General features: G+C 39.3%; 1 protein-coding gene across 4 annotated transcripts; it reads right to left on the minus strand.

The window, feature by feature from the left end:
* Positions 1–335: 335 nt before the first annotated feature.
* On the minus strand, positions 336–17517 carry lonrf4 (LON peptidase N-terminal domain and ring finger 4). 4 transcript variants are annotated; one of them, XM_061787598.1, is made up of 12 exons: positions 16334–17516; positions 14384–14502; positions 13527–13649; positions 13083–13193; positions 12794–12920; positions 12551–12626; positions 11153–11267; positions 10905–11026; positions 10600–10758; positions 4913–5075; positions 4679–4828; positions 336–3588 (listed from the first exon to the last, which is right to left on the minus strand). In XM_061787598.1, exons 1-12 carry the CDS (start codon positions 16629–16631, stop codon positions 3439–3441), a joined length of 1713 nt encoding a protein of 570 aa, XP_061643582.1. In that variant the 5' UTR covers positions 16632–17516; the 3' UTR covers positions 336–3438. The 4 variants fall into 4 exon arrangements, with proteins under 4 accessions (XP_061643582.1, XP_061643581.1, XP_061643584.1 ...); XM_061787597.1 differs by having other exon boundaries at positions 13011–13193; positions 16334–17513; XM_061787600.1 differs by lacking the exon at positions 13527–13649 and having other exon boundaries at positions 16334–17517.
* Positions 17518–18718: the final 1201 nt, after the last annotated feature.

The raw sequence follows: 18718 nt of genomic DNA on the forward strand, positions 1-18718 counted from the left end.
ATACCACATTTGTCTTTGCAATAAGGGTTTTATCAGTCATTCTACAACTATGGATTATCCAATCAGTCTTTATTCAACTATAGCCGCTGTAATCATGCTAATTTTAATTTCCTGTCACGAGAAATTATATGATTCTCGTTGTTTTACTCTTCTGCAGCTGAATAACTTCCCAGTTCTCTCAATAATAGTTTCCATGGTGATCTGTGAGAGGCTTTTTGCGCTGCCATCAGTCCTCAGCTGCACCAAATGATGCGGTGTACTGCAAAAGAGCACACTATTTCCATTTGGCTTGTGATAAAAAACTAATACCCTCCACCCCTGGGAAAAAATGCCACTGAGCTTTTAAAAGCTTTATTTATAACATTGAACAAGTTATCAAATGGGATGTTAGACAAATATTATCCAGAGAAAACATCTTTTAGCCAGTTTGGTTTTGGAGTGGAGGGATGGATACAAATTGGACATAAATTCACAAAATTGATTAGCACTGTAATTTGACATACTGCATGCTACCAACATAAACTGGGGCACACTGTGAGCAACTCATATCTCTGAGAAGGCCAACTGACCATTAAACCACATTACCCACAATTTATAGTCATACATTCCTGGGAAGAAATCCCCATCGCACTTTCCCCTAAAAAGGAAAATGACATTTACAGACACTGATTTAGGGGGAAATACATTTTGTTTACAACTTTGTGAGAGGACTTTTGCTAATTCGTAGTTCTGTTATAGGGGAGTTAATGGTTGCCTGTTAAGGTAAAGCAGGGCAGGAGTCTTGCTAAAATTACAATTAATGACAGCAGTGGAATGCAATGGCACCAAAAGCCTATTAAAGGGGGATACATATTAAACTGATAAATATCTGGATAACAAGTCAATGTGTGTAATTGCTGATCTAAATAGGCAAAATATCCTACACAGTTCAAAGGCGTTTTTCAATGGCAATGGAAACTGGTACTACTACATATAAGACTCATAAACAAAACACAAAGTGTAATGAAATAAAGCTGACTCGATTGGTTGGCAAAAATGGACTAAACTGTGTTGCCAGGTGTCAGGTGAAGCTGCCAAGGAATAATTGCCATCAGAACTATTAGTTTTGCACCGGGACCAATGTCATAGATGGCTTCAAAACCAAAGGGGGACTGTGGTTGTTTTTGCTGCATAAGAAGTGGTACATTTTCCCAGCCCAGCAGAAAAAAAGTTACCCAGTTGTGCCGTACAATTGTAATGGGTCATCATTTCGTGGGATATGCTATATTAATGTAGATCAGATGTTTCTTTTATATATACATGAACAAATTTTACACTTGTAGAGCTATTACAATGTAAAAAGTGAGCCTGGAAGTGTGATTCACCATACAAAGCGCAGGATTTAAACGTTTGATTTTAATTTAAACTTTGTTACAAAACACACATAAACCCGGTAAGTACTTTTATAAATCACACAATGAATGGCACATTTGAGGTTAAAACAACAAAGAAAACAAAAATGTGTAGTTTTACCCAGTTAAGCCTGTTCTGAATTAAAAATGTAAAACATACAGCTTTGGGAATTCATGGGATGTAGCACTTAATCCATATTAAATGATGCCAGAAAGACTGTTGTCATTATGATAAAGACACCGCAAGACCTTTTTTTTTAACACTCAAAAGGCACTCAAGCAATATGACTGATGACAGAGGAGATCCCACAAAAGCACTGGGACAATTGTTGGGCCACAGGTACTGTATGCAGTATTGTAGATTACCATAGTGGGGATTTATCCCTACTTAAACAATGGCCATATCATTTTTCAGTTTTCCCTCAGGACAAGATGCTGAGCACTGGATTTTGAATGCACCGAGATGGAGCTGACATGATGATGTGTGCGTTGCCATACCAACAAAATGTTTTCAAACAATGTAGACCTACATAAATACATCCTTATTACAGATGACACAAACAATGACACCTGTACCTGCCTGTCCACTGGCAATGCATGCACATAAATAAAAGTTGGCCAACTCAGCTGCTGAAACATCCATCCATCCATCCATTTTCTGAGCCGCTTCTCCTCACGAGGGTCGCGGGCGTGCTGGAGCCTATCCCAGCTATCATCGGGCAGGCGGCGGGGTACACCCTGAACTGGTTGCCAGCCAATCGCAGGGCACATACAAACAAACAACCATTCGCACTCACGGGCAACTTAGAGTTTCCAATTCATGCATGTTTTTGGGAAACCGGAGTGCCCGGAGAAAACCCACGCAGACACGGGGAGAACATGCAAACTCCACACAGGCATGGCCGGGACTTGAACCCCGGTCCTCAGAACTGCGAGGTAGACGCTCTATAACCAGTCGGTCACCGTGCCGCCGCTGTTGAAACAATCCAACAAATACCAATCCTACCACAATGTGACCAACAATAGTTAACAACCAGGTTGTTGGCTTTCCTTTAATGCGAACATTGCCTTCAAGTAGGTGCAAGTTTACACAAGACGCAAAATTATTATTCTAACAATCACTAATCGAAAACATGGGTATTTCGATGTTCAAAAGTATTAAATGAGCCATACCAAATGGCTGCCATGGCCCAAGAATACAAGCAAGAAATAAACATGAGCATAGGACAATTGGTCTGCAAAGCCCAAAAATTATCTGGCAATGAATATTTTTTTTATTTTCCAAATCTCATTTTGCTTAGTCCTGAATAAACGTGTCTTCTTCATCTGCTACTGAATTCCACTGTAATTTTAATTATGATTTGGAAATGTAATTCATGACATTCAAACTTTCTGGTTTGCCAGTTGACAGAAGTCATTGTGTCCTTGTGGACAAGCAGCAGGTGGGAGCGATTTTAATTCATGTAAAGTACTTAGAGTTGCATTAAATTTATGAAAGGTGCTGTGCAAATAAAGTTTGATTAATTGATTTGCATGAAAAGAAAAGAGGACACAGCGACCTCTAGAGCTATTTTTTTTTTCCTGACATGGTACCTTGAAAATTGAACTGTTGTCTACATATTTTAAGCCTCAGATTATTCATAACATGGGTAAATGGCTTAATTTTCATTTGCTCTGTGGCTATGGTTTAGCTGGAAACGACAAGAATGTGCCAAAGACACTGTGAAGGCTTGCAAGTGTGTGTTGAAATTACTCTTATTTATTTATTTATTTATTTATTTTTAAAAGAAAAGGGAAAAAAGGATTGATAGCTTTAAATAACTTTTTCAGGTTTTGTTATGAAATTTGTATTTTATGGTTTTGTCCATGTGATTTGGCTTTGAGCAGTGACATTAAAACAGTCCCTTTGTATTTCAGAGTAGTTAATCCCAAAAATTGTGACAAAAGTGAACTCAGTACTTCTTAGCTTCACTAGTATTTTGTAAGTATTGTACATAATATTTGACCCTCAGCATTTTATCTCAGTAATTCCACCACAATGCTGTGTTTAGCTCTGAGAGAAGTACTCGAGGATGAGGCGTAGGTGACCTAGACGGTCTTTTAGCAAGGAGAGGGAGAGGACTGTGGTTTGATATACAGGGTCCAGCTGGAGGACAGACAGCAGCCACCAGCACCAGGCTGGACCATTGGATGAGGCCTGGAAAAATATAATAAATACATCATATGTCATGTAATGCGCACACAGTGTGTATAACCTGGAGTGAAAAGATACAAGCACTTGAGCATCAATTAATATACATAAACCATACCAAAAGATCTAAGCAATTACAATTATGCATCATTCATTTCTTAATTTGGCAAGAGCAGAAAAATCCTTATACCATTGAGACATTTTTGTCAGTATTATTCATGGTCTGAGTTATACTGTATAATAATATTTCTAATACTTTGCTCCACTAGGGAATAAATACCTTGCTGACAGTGTCAGTTATAGGCAGATATTGGAATACAGCTTTTACATTTAAGACCTAAATTATTCATCTGCTGGCGACGTTGAGTTGAAGTGAATTTGTTAAATGGGTATCTTGTGGCTGAATTGACACAAGATTCTCATTTCAGCCTCTCGACAGTAAATCAGGTCCTTGATGAGGCCCTCGATGAAAGGAAACTGAATATTTTTGTGTTGAATAAAAATAAGACTTTTGCAAACATCTGCTTTTACATTGGAAAATAAATGTTTTTGCCTATCTTCTATTATGGAGCAAACCAGTAATTGAATCAAATCAATTTACATTTGTGCATTTTCTGCACTCTCAATTTGAAATTATGTCCTGTTTTTGAACAATGGTGTGGATTTTATTTCCATCCAATTCATCAATTAATGGACAAACTAAATTGACAGATTAACCAATTATTAAAATAATCATTATTTGCAGCCCTACTAAAAACAAAGCATTCTACTCTTACGTTAGAACATTGGTTATGCCTGTATTGAGAAAGAGTTTGAATAAGTTCAGTCATAGAAGCTTTTTGTCCATATAGTATGTATAAATTAATGAAAACCTCGTAACATTTTAATACTTATAACACAATATCTTACATGCTTTTGGTCACTTCCTTGTATAAACATTCATTTAATAAAAATGCCCTTTAACTCAATATTTAGACATGGTATGAACAATTGTAGCCTGTTAATCCAACTATATTGGATGGGTTGTATGGTACAGAACAGTACCTTACGAAATGTTCGGTGAATGTCGATTCACACTTACGTCGAAAGCTCCTACCTGAATGTTCTCCTCAATACTAGGCATGGTACCATACTGCCTGTTGATCTGCTCTTTCATGCGGCTGCCAAGACGCTGATACCAGTCCTGAGCCTGTTGATAGACACTGTCGTGGAGACGCTGCAGGAGTTCCAATTCACTCCCTTCGACCTGTATAAAAGTGCAAGTGATAAACAGTAGTATAGATTCCATAAATTCTGAGCATAGAACAAGAACTCGTTGAGCAAGTCATACCTTGATATCCTCAAGATATTCAATATCAGCAGTGTGGTAGCCATCCCTTAGGCCTCTTTTTAAGACTCTGAATCTGTTGCTCCCCACACTGTCCACGTAGGACCGCCCATCAGGCAGTAGTTCCAGGCTAAGAATTTCCAGCATGCAACCATAGTCTGCAAACCTTTGAAAAAGCAAAGGAGAGATGGTGAATATTCTGTAGTGACTATATTCATCTTATTTTTGGCATGGAGCGATTCAAGTACAACCCCAATTCCAATGAAGTTGGGACATTGTGTTAAACATAAATAAAAACAGAATACGGTGATTTGCAAATCATGTTCAACCTATATTTAATTGAATACACTACAAAGACAACACAAATTAATGTTCAAACTGATAAACTTTATTGTTTTTAGCAAATAATCATTAACTTAGAATTTTATGGCTGCAACACGTTCCAAAAAAGCTGGGACAGGGTCATATTTACCACTGTTACATCATCTTCATTCAATAAACGTTTGGGAACTGAGGACACTAAATGTTAAAGCTTTGTAAGGTGGAATTATTTCCCATTCTTGCTTGATGTACAGCTTCAGCTGTTCAACAGTCCAGGGTCTCCGTTGTCATATTTTACGTTTCATAATGCGCCACACATTTTCAATGGGAGACAGGCCTGGACTGCAGGCAGGCCAGTCTAGTACCCGCACTCTTTTACTACCAAGCCACGCTGTTGTAACATGTGCAGAATGTGGTTTGGCATTGTCTTGCTGAAATAAGGAGGGGCGTCCAAAGGACGTTGCTTGGATGGCAGCATATGTTTCTCCAAAACCTGTATGTACCTTTCAGCATTAATGGTGCCTTCACAGATGTGTAAGTTACCCATGCCATTGGCACTGACACAGCCCCATACCATCACAGATGCTGGCTTTTGAACTTTACGTCCATAACAGTTCGGATGGTTCCTTTTCTCTTTGGCCCGGAGGACACTATGTCCACAATATCCAAACACAATTTGAAATGTGGACTTGTCGGACCACAGAACACTTTTCCACTTTGCATCAGTCCATCTTAGATGAGCTCAGGCCCAGAGAAGTCGGCGGAGTTTCTGGGTATTGTTGATAAATGGCTTTTGCTTTGCATAGTAGAGTTTGAAGTTGCACTTACAGATGTAGCGCGGAACTGTATTTACTGATATTGTTTTTCGTAAGTGTTCCTGAGCCCATGTGGTTATATCCTTTCCACATTGATGTCGGTTTTTGATGCAGTGCCGCCTGAGGGATCGAAGGTCACGGGCATTCAATGTTGGTTTTCGGCCTTGCCGCTTACATGCAGTGATTTCTCCAGATTCTCTGGACCCTTTGATGATATTATCGACCGTAGATGATGAAATCCCTAAATTCCTTGCAATTGTACGTTGAGGAACATGGTCCTTAAACTGTTCGACTATTTTCTCACGCACTTGTTCACAAAGAGGTGAACCTCGTCCCTTCTTTGTTTGTGAATGGGAAGCCCCTTTTATACCCAATCATGGCACCCACCTGTTCCCAATTAGACTGTTCGCCTGTGGAATGTTCCAAACAGGTGTTTGATGAGCATTCCTCAACTTTCTCAGTCTTTTTTGCCACATGTCCCAGCTTTTTTGGAACCTGTTGCAGCCATAAAATTTTACGTTAATGATTATTTGCTAAAAACAAAGTTTATCAGTTTGAACATTAAATATCTTGTCTTTGTAGTGTATTCAATTAAATATAGGTTGAACATGATTTGCAAATCATTGTATTCTGTTTTTATTTATGTGTAACACAAAGTCCCAACTTCATTGGAATTGTAATATAAATGATTCTGTACAAAAGAGTGCTTGCTCTTAATACAAGCACTTCCCCTTTGTCCTGTATTTATGTACCCAAACTGAGTCCGGGAGTGCAACATGAACACATCTTGAGCAATTGTGTCCACTTTCTGTAACAAAGTGTCACAGCCAAAAAAATGTAGCCCCAGAAAAAGTTTGGGAACCACTTTTTTAACATAGCTAAAGATAGACAGAGCTGAAAATTTTAGATAAAGCATCCCAAAACAAGCAACAAGTTGTGTGGGCTTCAACTATCAAAAAGGCAGATAAAGGGTATGATGATGAAGTGACACAATGGATGGGGGCTTTCAGGGAAATAATTGTTTCTTATCAAATCAATTTCAAATATAAAATTCGCATTACAGTAGCGCATGTGGTTAGCACGACTGGCTCACAGCCAGATGGTTCTGGGTTCGGATCATGGCTCTGGCTTACTCCTTTGACACTGAGCTAGCGCCAGTATTGGTTGGGAGCAACAGCTAAAATTAGCACTGGTTATTTGATTTTTGACTGGCACTTCTTTGGGAAGAAGCCAACAAACATGCGCTCTACTTTGTAAACTGAGAAACAAACAGTGGTATACAGTAGAGACATTAAATTACTAACGTAGCTCTGGACTGGCTCTTTGTCAGTGTGAAGCCGAACTGGCATTTAGGAATGCGCAACTTGAACCAAACTGAGCACTGGCACTAACACCAAACCAACACTGACATCGGCTCAGATTGAAAGGGGTATTCCTAGTGTTTGCACCAACTCCTCACGCTTGTGACAGTTTCCGCCCACAATCCAAAAACAGTTAGGTTAATTGTAGACTCTTAAATGCCTGTAGGTGTGAATATTTGTTTGTCTAAATGTGCCCTGTGAGTGACTAGAAACCAGTTCCATGTGGAATTGGCCTTTCACCCAACATTAGTAGAAGAGGTTCCGGTTCACCCATGACCATGAACATGAGCGGGTAAAAATTGGATTTGCCATTCTACCGTTATACAATATTACTAGTTAGGTTTTTTTAAGGAACAGAATAGGAAATGTTCTCAAGAATTCTCCTTCTGAAATTGCTATTTTGCTTTGTCCATTTTTAAGATCAGTCATTACATTCAACAGGAAGTAAATATTTATCTCGGTGCTTATAAAATATCTGTTGAACTCCATTTTTAATCACATTAATCATGTTAGTACAGTGCAGTGAATGTATGGTATGTACGGGTTATTAACTCTGTTACTGTGTTGAGCAGGACAAAACGCTAAAGAAAATTGGGCCTCATTCACCATTAAATGCGTAGAAATGTTGTTAGTCTGCACACAAGTTGAGCGTATATGCAAAATCACCATCAGATTCATGACACAGGCGTACTGGCCAATTTTCTTCACACACCGTGCGTGTATGTTAGTGAATCAGAATTCATTCCAAATGACGAGCTCACGCACACGACCTGCAACCTTCATAAACCGCACCACTATTCCCCTATAAAAGGACATCCGTCTGACGCATCTCAGCCAATGTGAGAGGTTCAAGTTACAAGTGATGTCTGATCCAAAACTTTAATCTTTCTTAATCTTTATCCTATTTTCAAAATGTTAGTATCATCGGAAAGCTTGCTACACACACAAACCGACAACATAGAATAATTATGTTAACCATTTTTAATTTATTTTGGAGTTACAATAGAAAATGTGGCACAAAACATACATATACCTATACAAAAACACTTCAAGAGCCGAAAATGGCTCTGCATATGTTGTTAAAATACATAGTAAGGAATAAATGCACTGCGATTGGGTGGCAACCAGTTCAGGGTGTACCCCGCCTCCTGCCCGATGATAGCTGGGATAGACTCCAGCACTCCCGCGACGCTTGTGAGGATAAGCGGCTCAGAAAATTGATGGATGGATGGATGGAATAAATACAGCACAGCAAAGAGGCATTTGTAGTAGGGGTGCTGAGTATACACGGTATAAATTTGGCTGATGATACAGAATTGGGCTTAACCAACCAATCGCCATAATTCTTATTGATGATGTCATCATATCGGGCTCCGTATAAAAAAAATGGCTCATGCATGTCTGATCGCGGCGCTGTCAGCACCGTTCTTTTTAACCAGCTACATTGTGATATATAACGTTACTGTGAAGGGATTATACTTATACCGTGATATTAATTTCATGTCGCCCAGCCCTAAATTGTAGTTGATCAAATACATGAAATTAGCGTTGAAGCATCAGAAAATATATGAGCCATATGCCGATCAGCATGTTCTCTCGCTACATTGCGGTTCACCTATTTAGTTTTTTTTCTTATTTAGGATTTAGTGCATTGTGAATTGTTTTTCATATTCGTAGCCCGCATAAAATAAATTGCAGGATTTTGAGAGAATGCAGTAATTTTTTGTTGTAAAATAAATGCTTCTTAGCCTAAAGCATTAAAACTGTATCAAGAAAATTTCATTAAAACATACATTACACTGAATAAAATGCACATAGTCTCCAATAAAACTGTGCATTTCTGTATGTTTAAGAGTTTAAAAGTTGCTTACCGGGTAAGAGGATGGACAGTGTTTATAAGAGTATGGAAGATTAATACCAGTCTGTGGATGATTATACATCTTTAAAATATCTATGAATAATCTCCAAAACATGTGGGCATTACTTCGCCGATTTCACCTATTGTGGGGGTGGTCCGGAACCCAACCCCCGCGATAAACGAGGGATTACTTTATGTCACAATTCAACCACACCAGCGGCGGTGTGTGAGCAAATAGATCAATTTACATCACATATACACATGCAGAATCACAGAAAAATATATGAATCACATTTTCGAAGAGGCGGCACGGTGGGTGACTGGTTACCACATCTGCCTCATAGTTCTGAGGACCTGGGTTCAAATCTGGCCTCATCTGTGTGGAGTTTGCATGTTCTCCCCATGTCTGTGTGGGTTTTCTCCCACATCCCCAAAACATGCTTGTAGGTTAATTGAAGACTCTCAATTGCCCATCGGTGTGAATGTGAGTGAGAATGGTCGTTTGTTTGTGCCCTGCATTTAGCTGGCGCCAGTTCAGGGTGTACCCCACCTCTGGCGAAGATAGCTGGGATAGGCTCAACGCATTAGCAAATTCCTGGTTTGAGTTATTATCGTGAAAGTAATTATGGTTTTTATCAATGACTGTAGTTCCAACACATTGTCCAACTTGGGTAAAAGATGTCTATCTGACATTTTTTCAAAAGCTGATCCTATATTTGTGCATACACATGGTCTGAGGAGGTTCTAAACTTGTTCGCAGAGTACAAACAAAAACAAGTACGAACATATTGATGAATCGCAGATTTGTGCTTCAAACGTGCGTATGCACGATTTAAGCACAAATCTGTGCTTATGCAGTTAGTGAATGAGGCCCAATGAGTCTTTCCTTTGAAAATTTAACAAATAGGAATGCATTTCAATTCTCTTGTTGAGGGAGATCAAGGCTGAACCTTTCCGTAGCCACAATATACTGTAAACTGTAGATAGAAATGAAAAAAAAATTGAATTAAAAAATTGTTGCTTGTTTATGTTTCAGATTGTGATTCCTATTCCATTATTGTGAGCAAAGTAAAACTAGCAGAATATTTGTGAGGGATGCAAAAGCATAGCAGATCGCTTAGCAGATTGGTTAGCCTGCTGCTATTTTCTACCCCCTCAGGGTCACATATGACTGGTTTAAATGTTTTCCACTGTGCTGTCTGCGTGCATATCACTGACAGGCATTATTTAGCCTCTATCTCCAACTGTTGTCCTTTACTGTGAGTATAAAGAAGAATAAAAGTGTTCTTAAATGTTACGGTTAAAATAGTGAATTTGTGTGTTTGGCATACATACCCCTTGCCATGTTCGTAACTGCACATGCCAAACTTCTTAGTTCCTGTCTCCATGCAGCGACGCATCATCAGTCGGTATCGAGGCTCAAAGATGTGTAGCGGGCACGGCACACCTGGGTAGGCCACAGTGCAAACAAATATAGGGATGTCCTTTGTCAGGCTGTAAAGGATAGATAGAGAGACAGGCAACAATAACTTGACAACATCACATGAGAGAAAAAGTGTTAAGAAGTAAATTTGTATCTGGGATCAATTTAAAATGCAGATTATACAATATTCTATGAGGTTTCATTTAATGGTAACTACTTTGACAGTTCAGCCATCTCAGCCTCATGGATTTGTTTCCTTTCAGCCAACTGTGAGGGGAAAAGGCAGTCTATGATGTCCAGAACCACAACTGTGACGTTGTACTTCCTATTTTTCAAGTACTGCAAATAAATGAAAAGAGAAGAACGATAGTTATTTTGACCCATGTTTAGGTCTCAAGTGCTGTTAAAAAACATTCATAATGAAAGTAAACTAAGACAGCAATGTATACGGTACATTATCGTTACCTCTTGTAGCGGTTGCTTGCAGAGTGGACAGCGGAGGTTGTGGTCCAGACTCCTCTCTATGCAGTTTTTACAGAAAGTGTGACCACATGGAGTGGTAACTGGCTCATGAAACAACCTTTAAAATACATACCACAATTTCAATGAAGTTGGGATGTAGTGTAAAATGTAAATAAAACAGAATACAAATTTGCAAATTCTTTTCAACCTATATTCAATTAAATGTACTACAAAAATGAGATATTTAATGTTCAAACTGATAAACTCTGGGTTTCTTAGCAAATATTCAGTCATTTTTAATTAGATGCCTACAACAAGTTCCAAAAAAGCTGGCAGAGGGGCACGTTTACCACTTTGTTACATCACCTTTCCATTTAACAACACTCAAAAAGCATTTGGAAACTCGGGGCACTAATTGTTGTATTGCTTGGATGGCAGCATGTTGCTCCAAAACCTGTCCTCCAGCCCAGAAGACACAACGTCCATGATTTCCATAAATAATTTGAAATGTGCACTAGTCAGACCCACAGCACACTTTTCCACTTTGCGTCAGTCCATCTCAGATTGAGCTCAGGCCCAGAGAAGCTGGTGGCATTTCTGGATGTTGTTAATATATTGCTTTCACTTTGCATGGTAGAGTTTTACCTGTAAACTGACAACAGTTTTCTGAAATGTTCCTGAGCCCACGTGGCAATAATCTTCACGCAATGATGCTGGTTTTTAATGCAGTGCCGCCTGAAGGATCGAGGTCACGGGCATTCAATGTTAATTTTTGGACTTGCCGCTTATATGCAGAGTTCTCCAGATTCTCAAAATCGTTTGATGGTATTATGGACCGCAGATGATGAAATCACTAAATCCCTTGCAACTGTATGTTGAGGAATGTTGTTCTTAAACTGTTGGACTATTTGCTGATACTGTTGTTCACAAAGTAGTGAACCTCAGCCCATCCTTGCTTGTGAACAACTGAGCCTTTCTAGGATGCTCCTTTTATACCCAATCATGACACTCACCTGTTCCCAATTAACCTGTTCACCTGTGGAATGTTTTGGGGGAATTCCTTAACTTTTGCTCCCCCCGTCCCAGCTTATTTGGAACATGTTGCACGCATCAAATATAAAATGAGTGAATATTTGCAAACAAAAACAACATTTGTCAGTGTGATCACTAAATACCTTTTCTTTGTACTGTACTGAATTGAATATAGGCTGAAAAGGATTTGCTCATCGTTGTATTTTGTTTTTATTTACATTTTACACAATGTCCCAACTTCATTAGAATTGGGTTTCATATACAAATATATAAAATGATCAAAACACACTGTCTATAGAGAGAAATTATATTATCTACTTGACAGACAACCATGAGACTAATATTATTTTGAGAGAACAGGACGCTGACCTGATGCAGAGAGGGCATTCAAAGTCTGACACAGTCAGTACGCTCAGAGTTTTATCTCTGCGGTGTAAACTGGCACCTGAGATGAAAGTTTATGCACCAAGAAACATAAATTACTATTTGTAGTGAATTTTAACAAAAATACACAATTTCTGAATGCCGTACGTTTTGGGTCATAAAGCAATGAATCTTGATGATTAAGATGTCAAATGAGACAGACTGTGTTTACTGTAGTTGCCACTGTACCTGTGCAATTCACATCCTCCTTTGTTTTCATCATTTCCTTATCATCTTCACTGGCAGGGAGGAAGGAGACAGCTTGGCAGAGGCTCAGGCAGCACTCGTTGCTGGTATCGTGCTTCGCTTTGGAGCTCTAAAGAAACCGTTTTACAACTTCAAGATTGCAAGCAAACACCTCCCACCATGCAAGCATTCTTCTCCTCATCCCATCTGCAGCACACACCTGGGATGCCTCTCTCCTCTCTTTGCCCTCTGCATCACCATGTGGATGTGTGAGACCCTCAGGGTGTGTTACCTGGGTGCCACTGAGGCTTACAATGGGGTAGGAAGCCTTCAAGTAATCAGTCAACACCTGCATGATGCGGGATACTTCCTCTGGCACCAAGATGCCCTCTGCCTCCAAGATCTGCAATTTTAATACATATACTATTACAGCTACATTAAATTTTGAGACAATACAAAAAAAAGTGTATGACAAATAACAAAATATATCCGAGGTCCACAACAGTATGTACGACTACAAATAATTGTAATGTTTGTTTGTGGTCTTGCCTACAAGGCAGGGATGGAAAGATAGGTTCAATACTAAGAATTTATGGCTCCAGTATCGTCTAAAATATTGCACATTCAGTAGTTTAAACATGAAGATCGACATTATGAAAATTGTGGTTTACCATTTGGCAAGGCAAATGCTCATTTATGTGTTTTACTTTACATAGTAACGGGTGGGGTGAACAACCTTTTTGATCTGATTCTTAGCAGGAAAAAAGTCCGCTTGAAGTTTGAGGCAATGGTGAAACTGAATGAGGGATTCTGTCTGCTGAGCCATTTCCAACAGTATGTTCCCTTTACGAAAAAAGCCCTGTGGACACAGAAGAGCATGAACAGCGTATCACTGCCTGCATAAGTGAATTACTGCATTACAGGTTCTCATTGCAGTGGTTTGGCATGTGACTCAAGGAAATTATATAATCCATTTAACAGAAAAAAACTGATTTCACAAAACATTTCCCCCCACCGCATATGAGGTTGTGAAATGAGCAGTTGTTTGCATACCGTCAGTGACAAAAGGAAACAATAGTATCATCAGAAAAATATGAAACTAGAGAGAAATAAACGAGACTATGTCTTCTTTTTGAGTGGAAAAACAAACATAGACCACAACATTAGGAACATATCTGGAAAAACCAGTGAGATCCAAAGCATGAGCTACAGTATATCAAATTGGATGACTTTACAAGGATAATCATGAAAACTTTAAATTTTAACATATGCAATTACTTTTAAATGTACCATTATTACTCAGTGTGGTAGTTTTTACAACCTCGCTGCATAATACCATCATATTTTGGCTACCTCATCTAGCTACAAGAGAGGGGCATACCTCAGGATGATGCAGCTAAATCCTATGCCACGACAAACCACAAGCAGAATAATAAACCTATTGTCAAACTAATGCTGTACCTCTCTGACAGTATCAATCAAAAACTAAGCATTATCATCTTTCATCTATTATCTTGGTAAAGGCAGACTTTTTATTTAGTTCTTCTACTGGTTTTCATCAGATTTTGCCAGGGAAGGTGATATCCATGTCACCTCAGTCCATTTCGGCCGAAGACAGCAGAGGTAGTCAAGGTCCGCCAGAGCATCAGAGAAACGCAGTAGGCCACAGTTGGCTTCAGCTCTGTAGAACCTCAGACTCAGGTCTTCTGGAACTAAAGATGAAAAGAGTGACATATTAGAGCAAGGGGAAAAATAAAAAATAAAATAATATAAATAAACATTTATTTACACATTGTGATGTGCAAACCTGGTTGCACGTTATAGAGCTACAGACATGTTGTTTTGCTTCATTCTTATCAAGCAAATACAATGAGGTTACAAATACATTTTCAAACATGAAACTGAATTTCCAACATTTTCCGAATTAAATAAAATTGGTCATTTAGATTGAAATATTCTGTCTGTAAGCACTATTCAAGTCTGCAATCAGACTCCATAATGTGCTGGTGATATAAAAGGTTTCCTTTGATATACCAAGCGAGTGATGCACTCTGATATAAAAATATTTACACAACAATAAAGGGTTATGCATCACCTGAAAAATCCAGAAGACCAGCATTTTAACCCTTTTAAGACGAGGAGGAACACTGGTGACACCACGGCGCATGCTTATTTCAAATTATCTTAACTCCTCGCTACTTTGTGCAATTTTAATCATTCAAACTGCCCCTGAAAGCAGTGAAGCTAATAAATATATCTATTATTAATGGTGCGAAAAGGGTTAAGACGCATTGTAGAGAGTGAGGCACAAGTATGTGAACCCTTTGCAATTTCTTAAACTTCTGCATAAATATGTCATGTAGTCTGATCTTCATCTAAATCACAAGAGTAAACAGTCTGCTGAGGCTAATACCACACAAACTAGTCTATGTTTTCATATTTTTATTAAAAAATAAAAAAAATTCACATGACAGGGAGGAAAAGTAACCCCCGGATATAATTACTGATTGACCCTCTTTTGACAGCAATAACCTCAACCAAATGTTCCCTGTAGTTGCAGATTGGACATGCAAAATGATCAGGATGAATCTTGGACCATTCCTCTTGACAAAACGGTTGCAGTTCAGCAAGGTTCCTGGGACATCTGGTGTGAATAGCTCACTTTTTCCTCCCACTGTACAATTGTTACTTAAGGGCTGCCATACTAGTCATGTGGCTGTTATTCAAGTTATATAATGTAGTAGGTCCCACCCACACTTTGCAATTATACATACCTGCTCATGATGTAGAAATCAGGATTACAAAAGAAAGAAAACTTGCATTACATTTTCGTAAGAAGGAGAGTCAAGCATAACCAGTGCCTGATATGGTACCGGTGCCAAGTAGGCAATTATCATTATTATTATTATTAGTAGTAGTAATTGCCTTGCGATTGCCTGGCGACCAGTTTAGGGCGTACCCCGCCTCTCGCCCAGAGTCAGCTGGGATAGGCTCCAGTACGCCCACGACCCTAGTGAGGATAAGCAGTACGGAAAATGAATGAATTACTATTATTATTATTATTATTTAACTGGACCTACAAACGTGTTCATTCATTGGCATGCTGAGGCCAAAAAAAGTAGGTGAAATGATGGTGGAGATTGCCCCTATATAGGCCTACTTCATTACTGGTGCATAAAATACATTGACTTTAAACATGATGGTGGAGGTTGCCCCTATATAGGCCCACTTCATTACTGGTGCATAAAATACATTGACTTTAAACATGAAGATGTGAAAGATTTCCCCAACCCCAAAATCTGAAAAATGTCAGATTATATAGTCTATGAGCTCTGCATCATAGCAGTGTTTTAGGATGGCATGTTCTGGTTATTTAGCACCTCGAGGCAAAAATGATGTGAGCTTTGAGTTGTAGTCCTGTAATGTGACACTGTGATGCTTTGATGAGCGCTATTGTATGGGCCTTTTTAAAGACAGGCTAAAGTTCAGAAAGCAAATAATGACCCCAAAAGTTAAGAGTGTTGCAAAGTATATATGCCTTACCTTGCTGTATTCCGTCGTTGGCGACGCGTAAAGCTTCCTTATACTGCTTCGCACGAAGTTTCTCCTGTAAGTGACGCTTAATCTTTGCGTCGTCTGGGCAGCACTTTTCAATGACACGGATGAGCAAAACGTTGTTCTTTGCGTTTCTCATGTCTCTCTGTTTGAACCTCTCTTTGCAGGCTGGGCATTTAGACGGCAGGTAGGTCCCCGCGCACCTCCTGCAGAAGGTGTGACCGCAGGTAATGGTCACCGGCTCCCACATCGGGAAGAGGCAGATTCGGCACTCCAGCAGCTCCATCGTGTTGCTGTTGTGTCAGCACAATATCCCGCTGCGATAAATGCTCTTCCTCTTAAAGCCTAGCACACGGGAAGACTTTCCTCCTCGAGTGTCTGTCATTCACCATATGACTATCACGGCCAACGGCTACCTTGAACCCGTTAGCTGTGCTCGACTTAGCCACTAGTTTATCGCCGCTGCAAACATCGTCTTTGCTTATCTAACGATGCAGTTCTCAGCCAACTCGTCCACGTTGATATAATATTACAGTATTTGCTAACCATGAAGTGTTTCCCTCTCCATCAGGTAAAGACAAAACTCAGCCTCTTTTGAGTGCGCCGCTTCTCCCACCGATACAAAAGCAACCAACGACTCCACAAACCGACCGGAATATGTTCGGTATTGTACTCGTGGGCGCCTCGGTCCGCGAATTAACCCCTTTTACTCAATACTACGTACACCGAGCACAATTTCAGGTTTCTGTGTTACACCATCACATTACATAAATAATGACCACGTGACTTTGCAGCGAAGGTGCTGATTGGCTAAGCAGCTCGACGACATCCCTGTTGTGAAACCCTTCGCAGCCGAGTTTCATAACATAGTTTATAGATAATTTTGATTGAATACTAAAGACCTAGGGACTATACATGTGATCATAGTCGCATGCGTTTTGTCAATTCTGGTGAAAGGTTATTCCTTTAAACCTCAAGCGTGTTGTGTGTGTGACACAGTGGAGGGAATTCCCAAACCAAGATATATCCGCGAGGGGGTGGAATGGCAGACTCAACATGAAAACCTGATTTGTTATAGCTCTAACCTATCGTTAGCGAGGTCTGCTGTGACCTTAAGTAACACGTCTGTATTTAGGTCATCATTGAAAAGGTGGAGAATAGAGCATTACAAAAAGAAAAAGAAATGTGTTGCCTATCTGGCGGAACTAGTCTCATCGACAACCTACTAACAGAAAAAAAAGAAATGTGTTGCCTATTAGGCGGAACTCGTCTCATCGACAACCTACTATATTGGATTTGAGAATGAGTCAGTACACAACAGTAATTACTCTTACACGATCGAAAAAGAGGGCTGTATCAAATATTCTCATTAATACTGACTGAGGTGCTTTAAATTCCTATTCATGTCCCAATGTGTGGCATGTTTTTGTCTGTATTTATGTATTTTCTGTGGGTTGCCTAGTAAAGAAAAAATAGAAACCCTTCTGAGAAGGACGGAGTGTTTCTCTACATAACTTCAAACTACACGCAGTCATAATATACATTGGGAGGAAAAAGTATGTGAAGGCTTTGGAATTTCGTAAATTTATGCATGAACTTGTCATAAAATGTAGTCTGATCTTCATCTAAATAAGAATAAACAGTCTGTTTAAACCAATAGCACACAATGTTTAAACCAATAGCAATTTTACATTTATATAAAGCATAACTAACGATTCACAGGACAAGGAGAAAAAAGTAAGTGAACTCTTGGGTTTAATAACTGCTCGATCCTCCTTTGGTAGCGATAACATCAACCAAACGTTTCCTGTAGTTGCAGATCAGATGTGCTGCAGGATGAATTTTGGACCATTCCTCTTTACAAAACAGTTGCAGTTCAGCAAGATTCCTGGGATGTCTGGTGTGAATAGCTCATGAGGTCATACCACAGCATTTCACAGATTTTTTTCCTCCCACTGTAAACAAATATAAGAATATCAATCTGACAGCATCAATCAAACCTGTGCTTGACTTTGAAAAACATGCATAATGTATGTTGTTCCAGATCTCAATCCATATCAGGGAAGCTCATCTGCATGCTCATTGGCCACATCAGGGTTTTGGGGACGTGTCGTCAGGGGAGGCAGAGCCTAAACCTGCATGTGGAGTAAAAATAAAATAAAAATGATTAAAAAATGTTTTTCATTCTCTGATCTGTGCATATTTATTTTCTGTTTTAAAACAAGTAATGTCCATGATTTAATCGCAACAATTGCTTAGAGCAGCAGCAAGCAGCCACCCTTGCTTTATGCATCCAACTAAAATTCTAGGAAGGATAAGTGCAGGCTACACAGATTAACGAGATGACCATTCCAAATATCTATCACATTTGTA

Source organism: Phyllopteryx taeniolatus, chromosome 10 (genome assembly GCF_024500385.1).
Source record: "Phyllopteryx taeniolatus isolate TA_2022b chromosome 10, UOR_Ptae_1.2, whole genome shotgun sequence".
Lineage (NCBI taxonomy): Eukaryota > Metazoa > Chordata > Actinopteri > Syngnathiformes > Syngnathidae > Phyllopteryx > Phyllopteryx taeniolatus.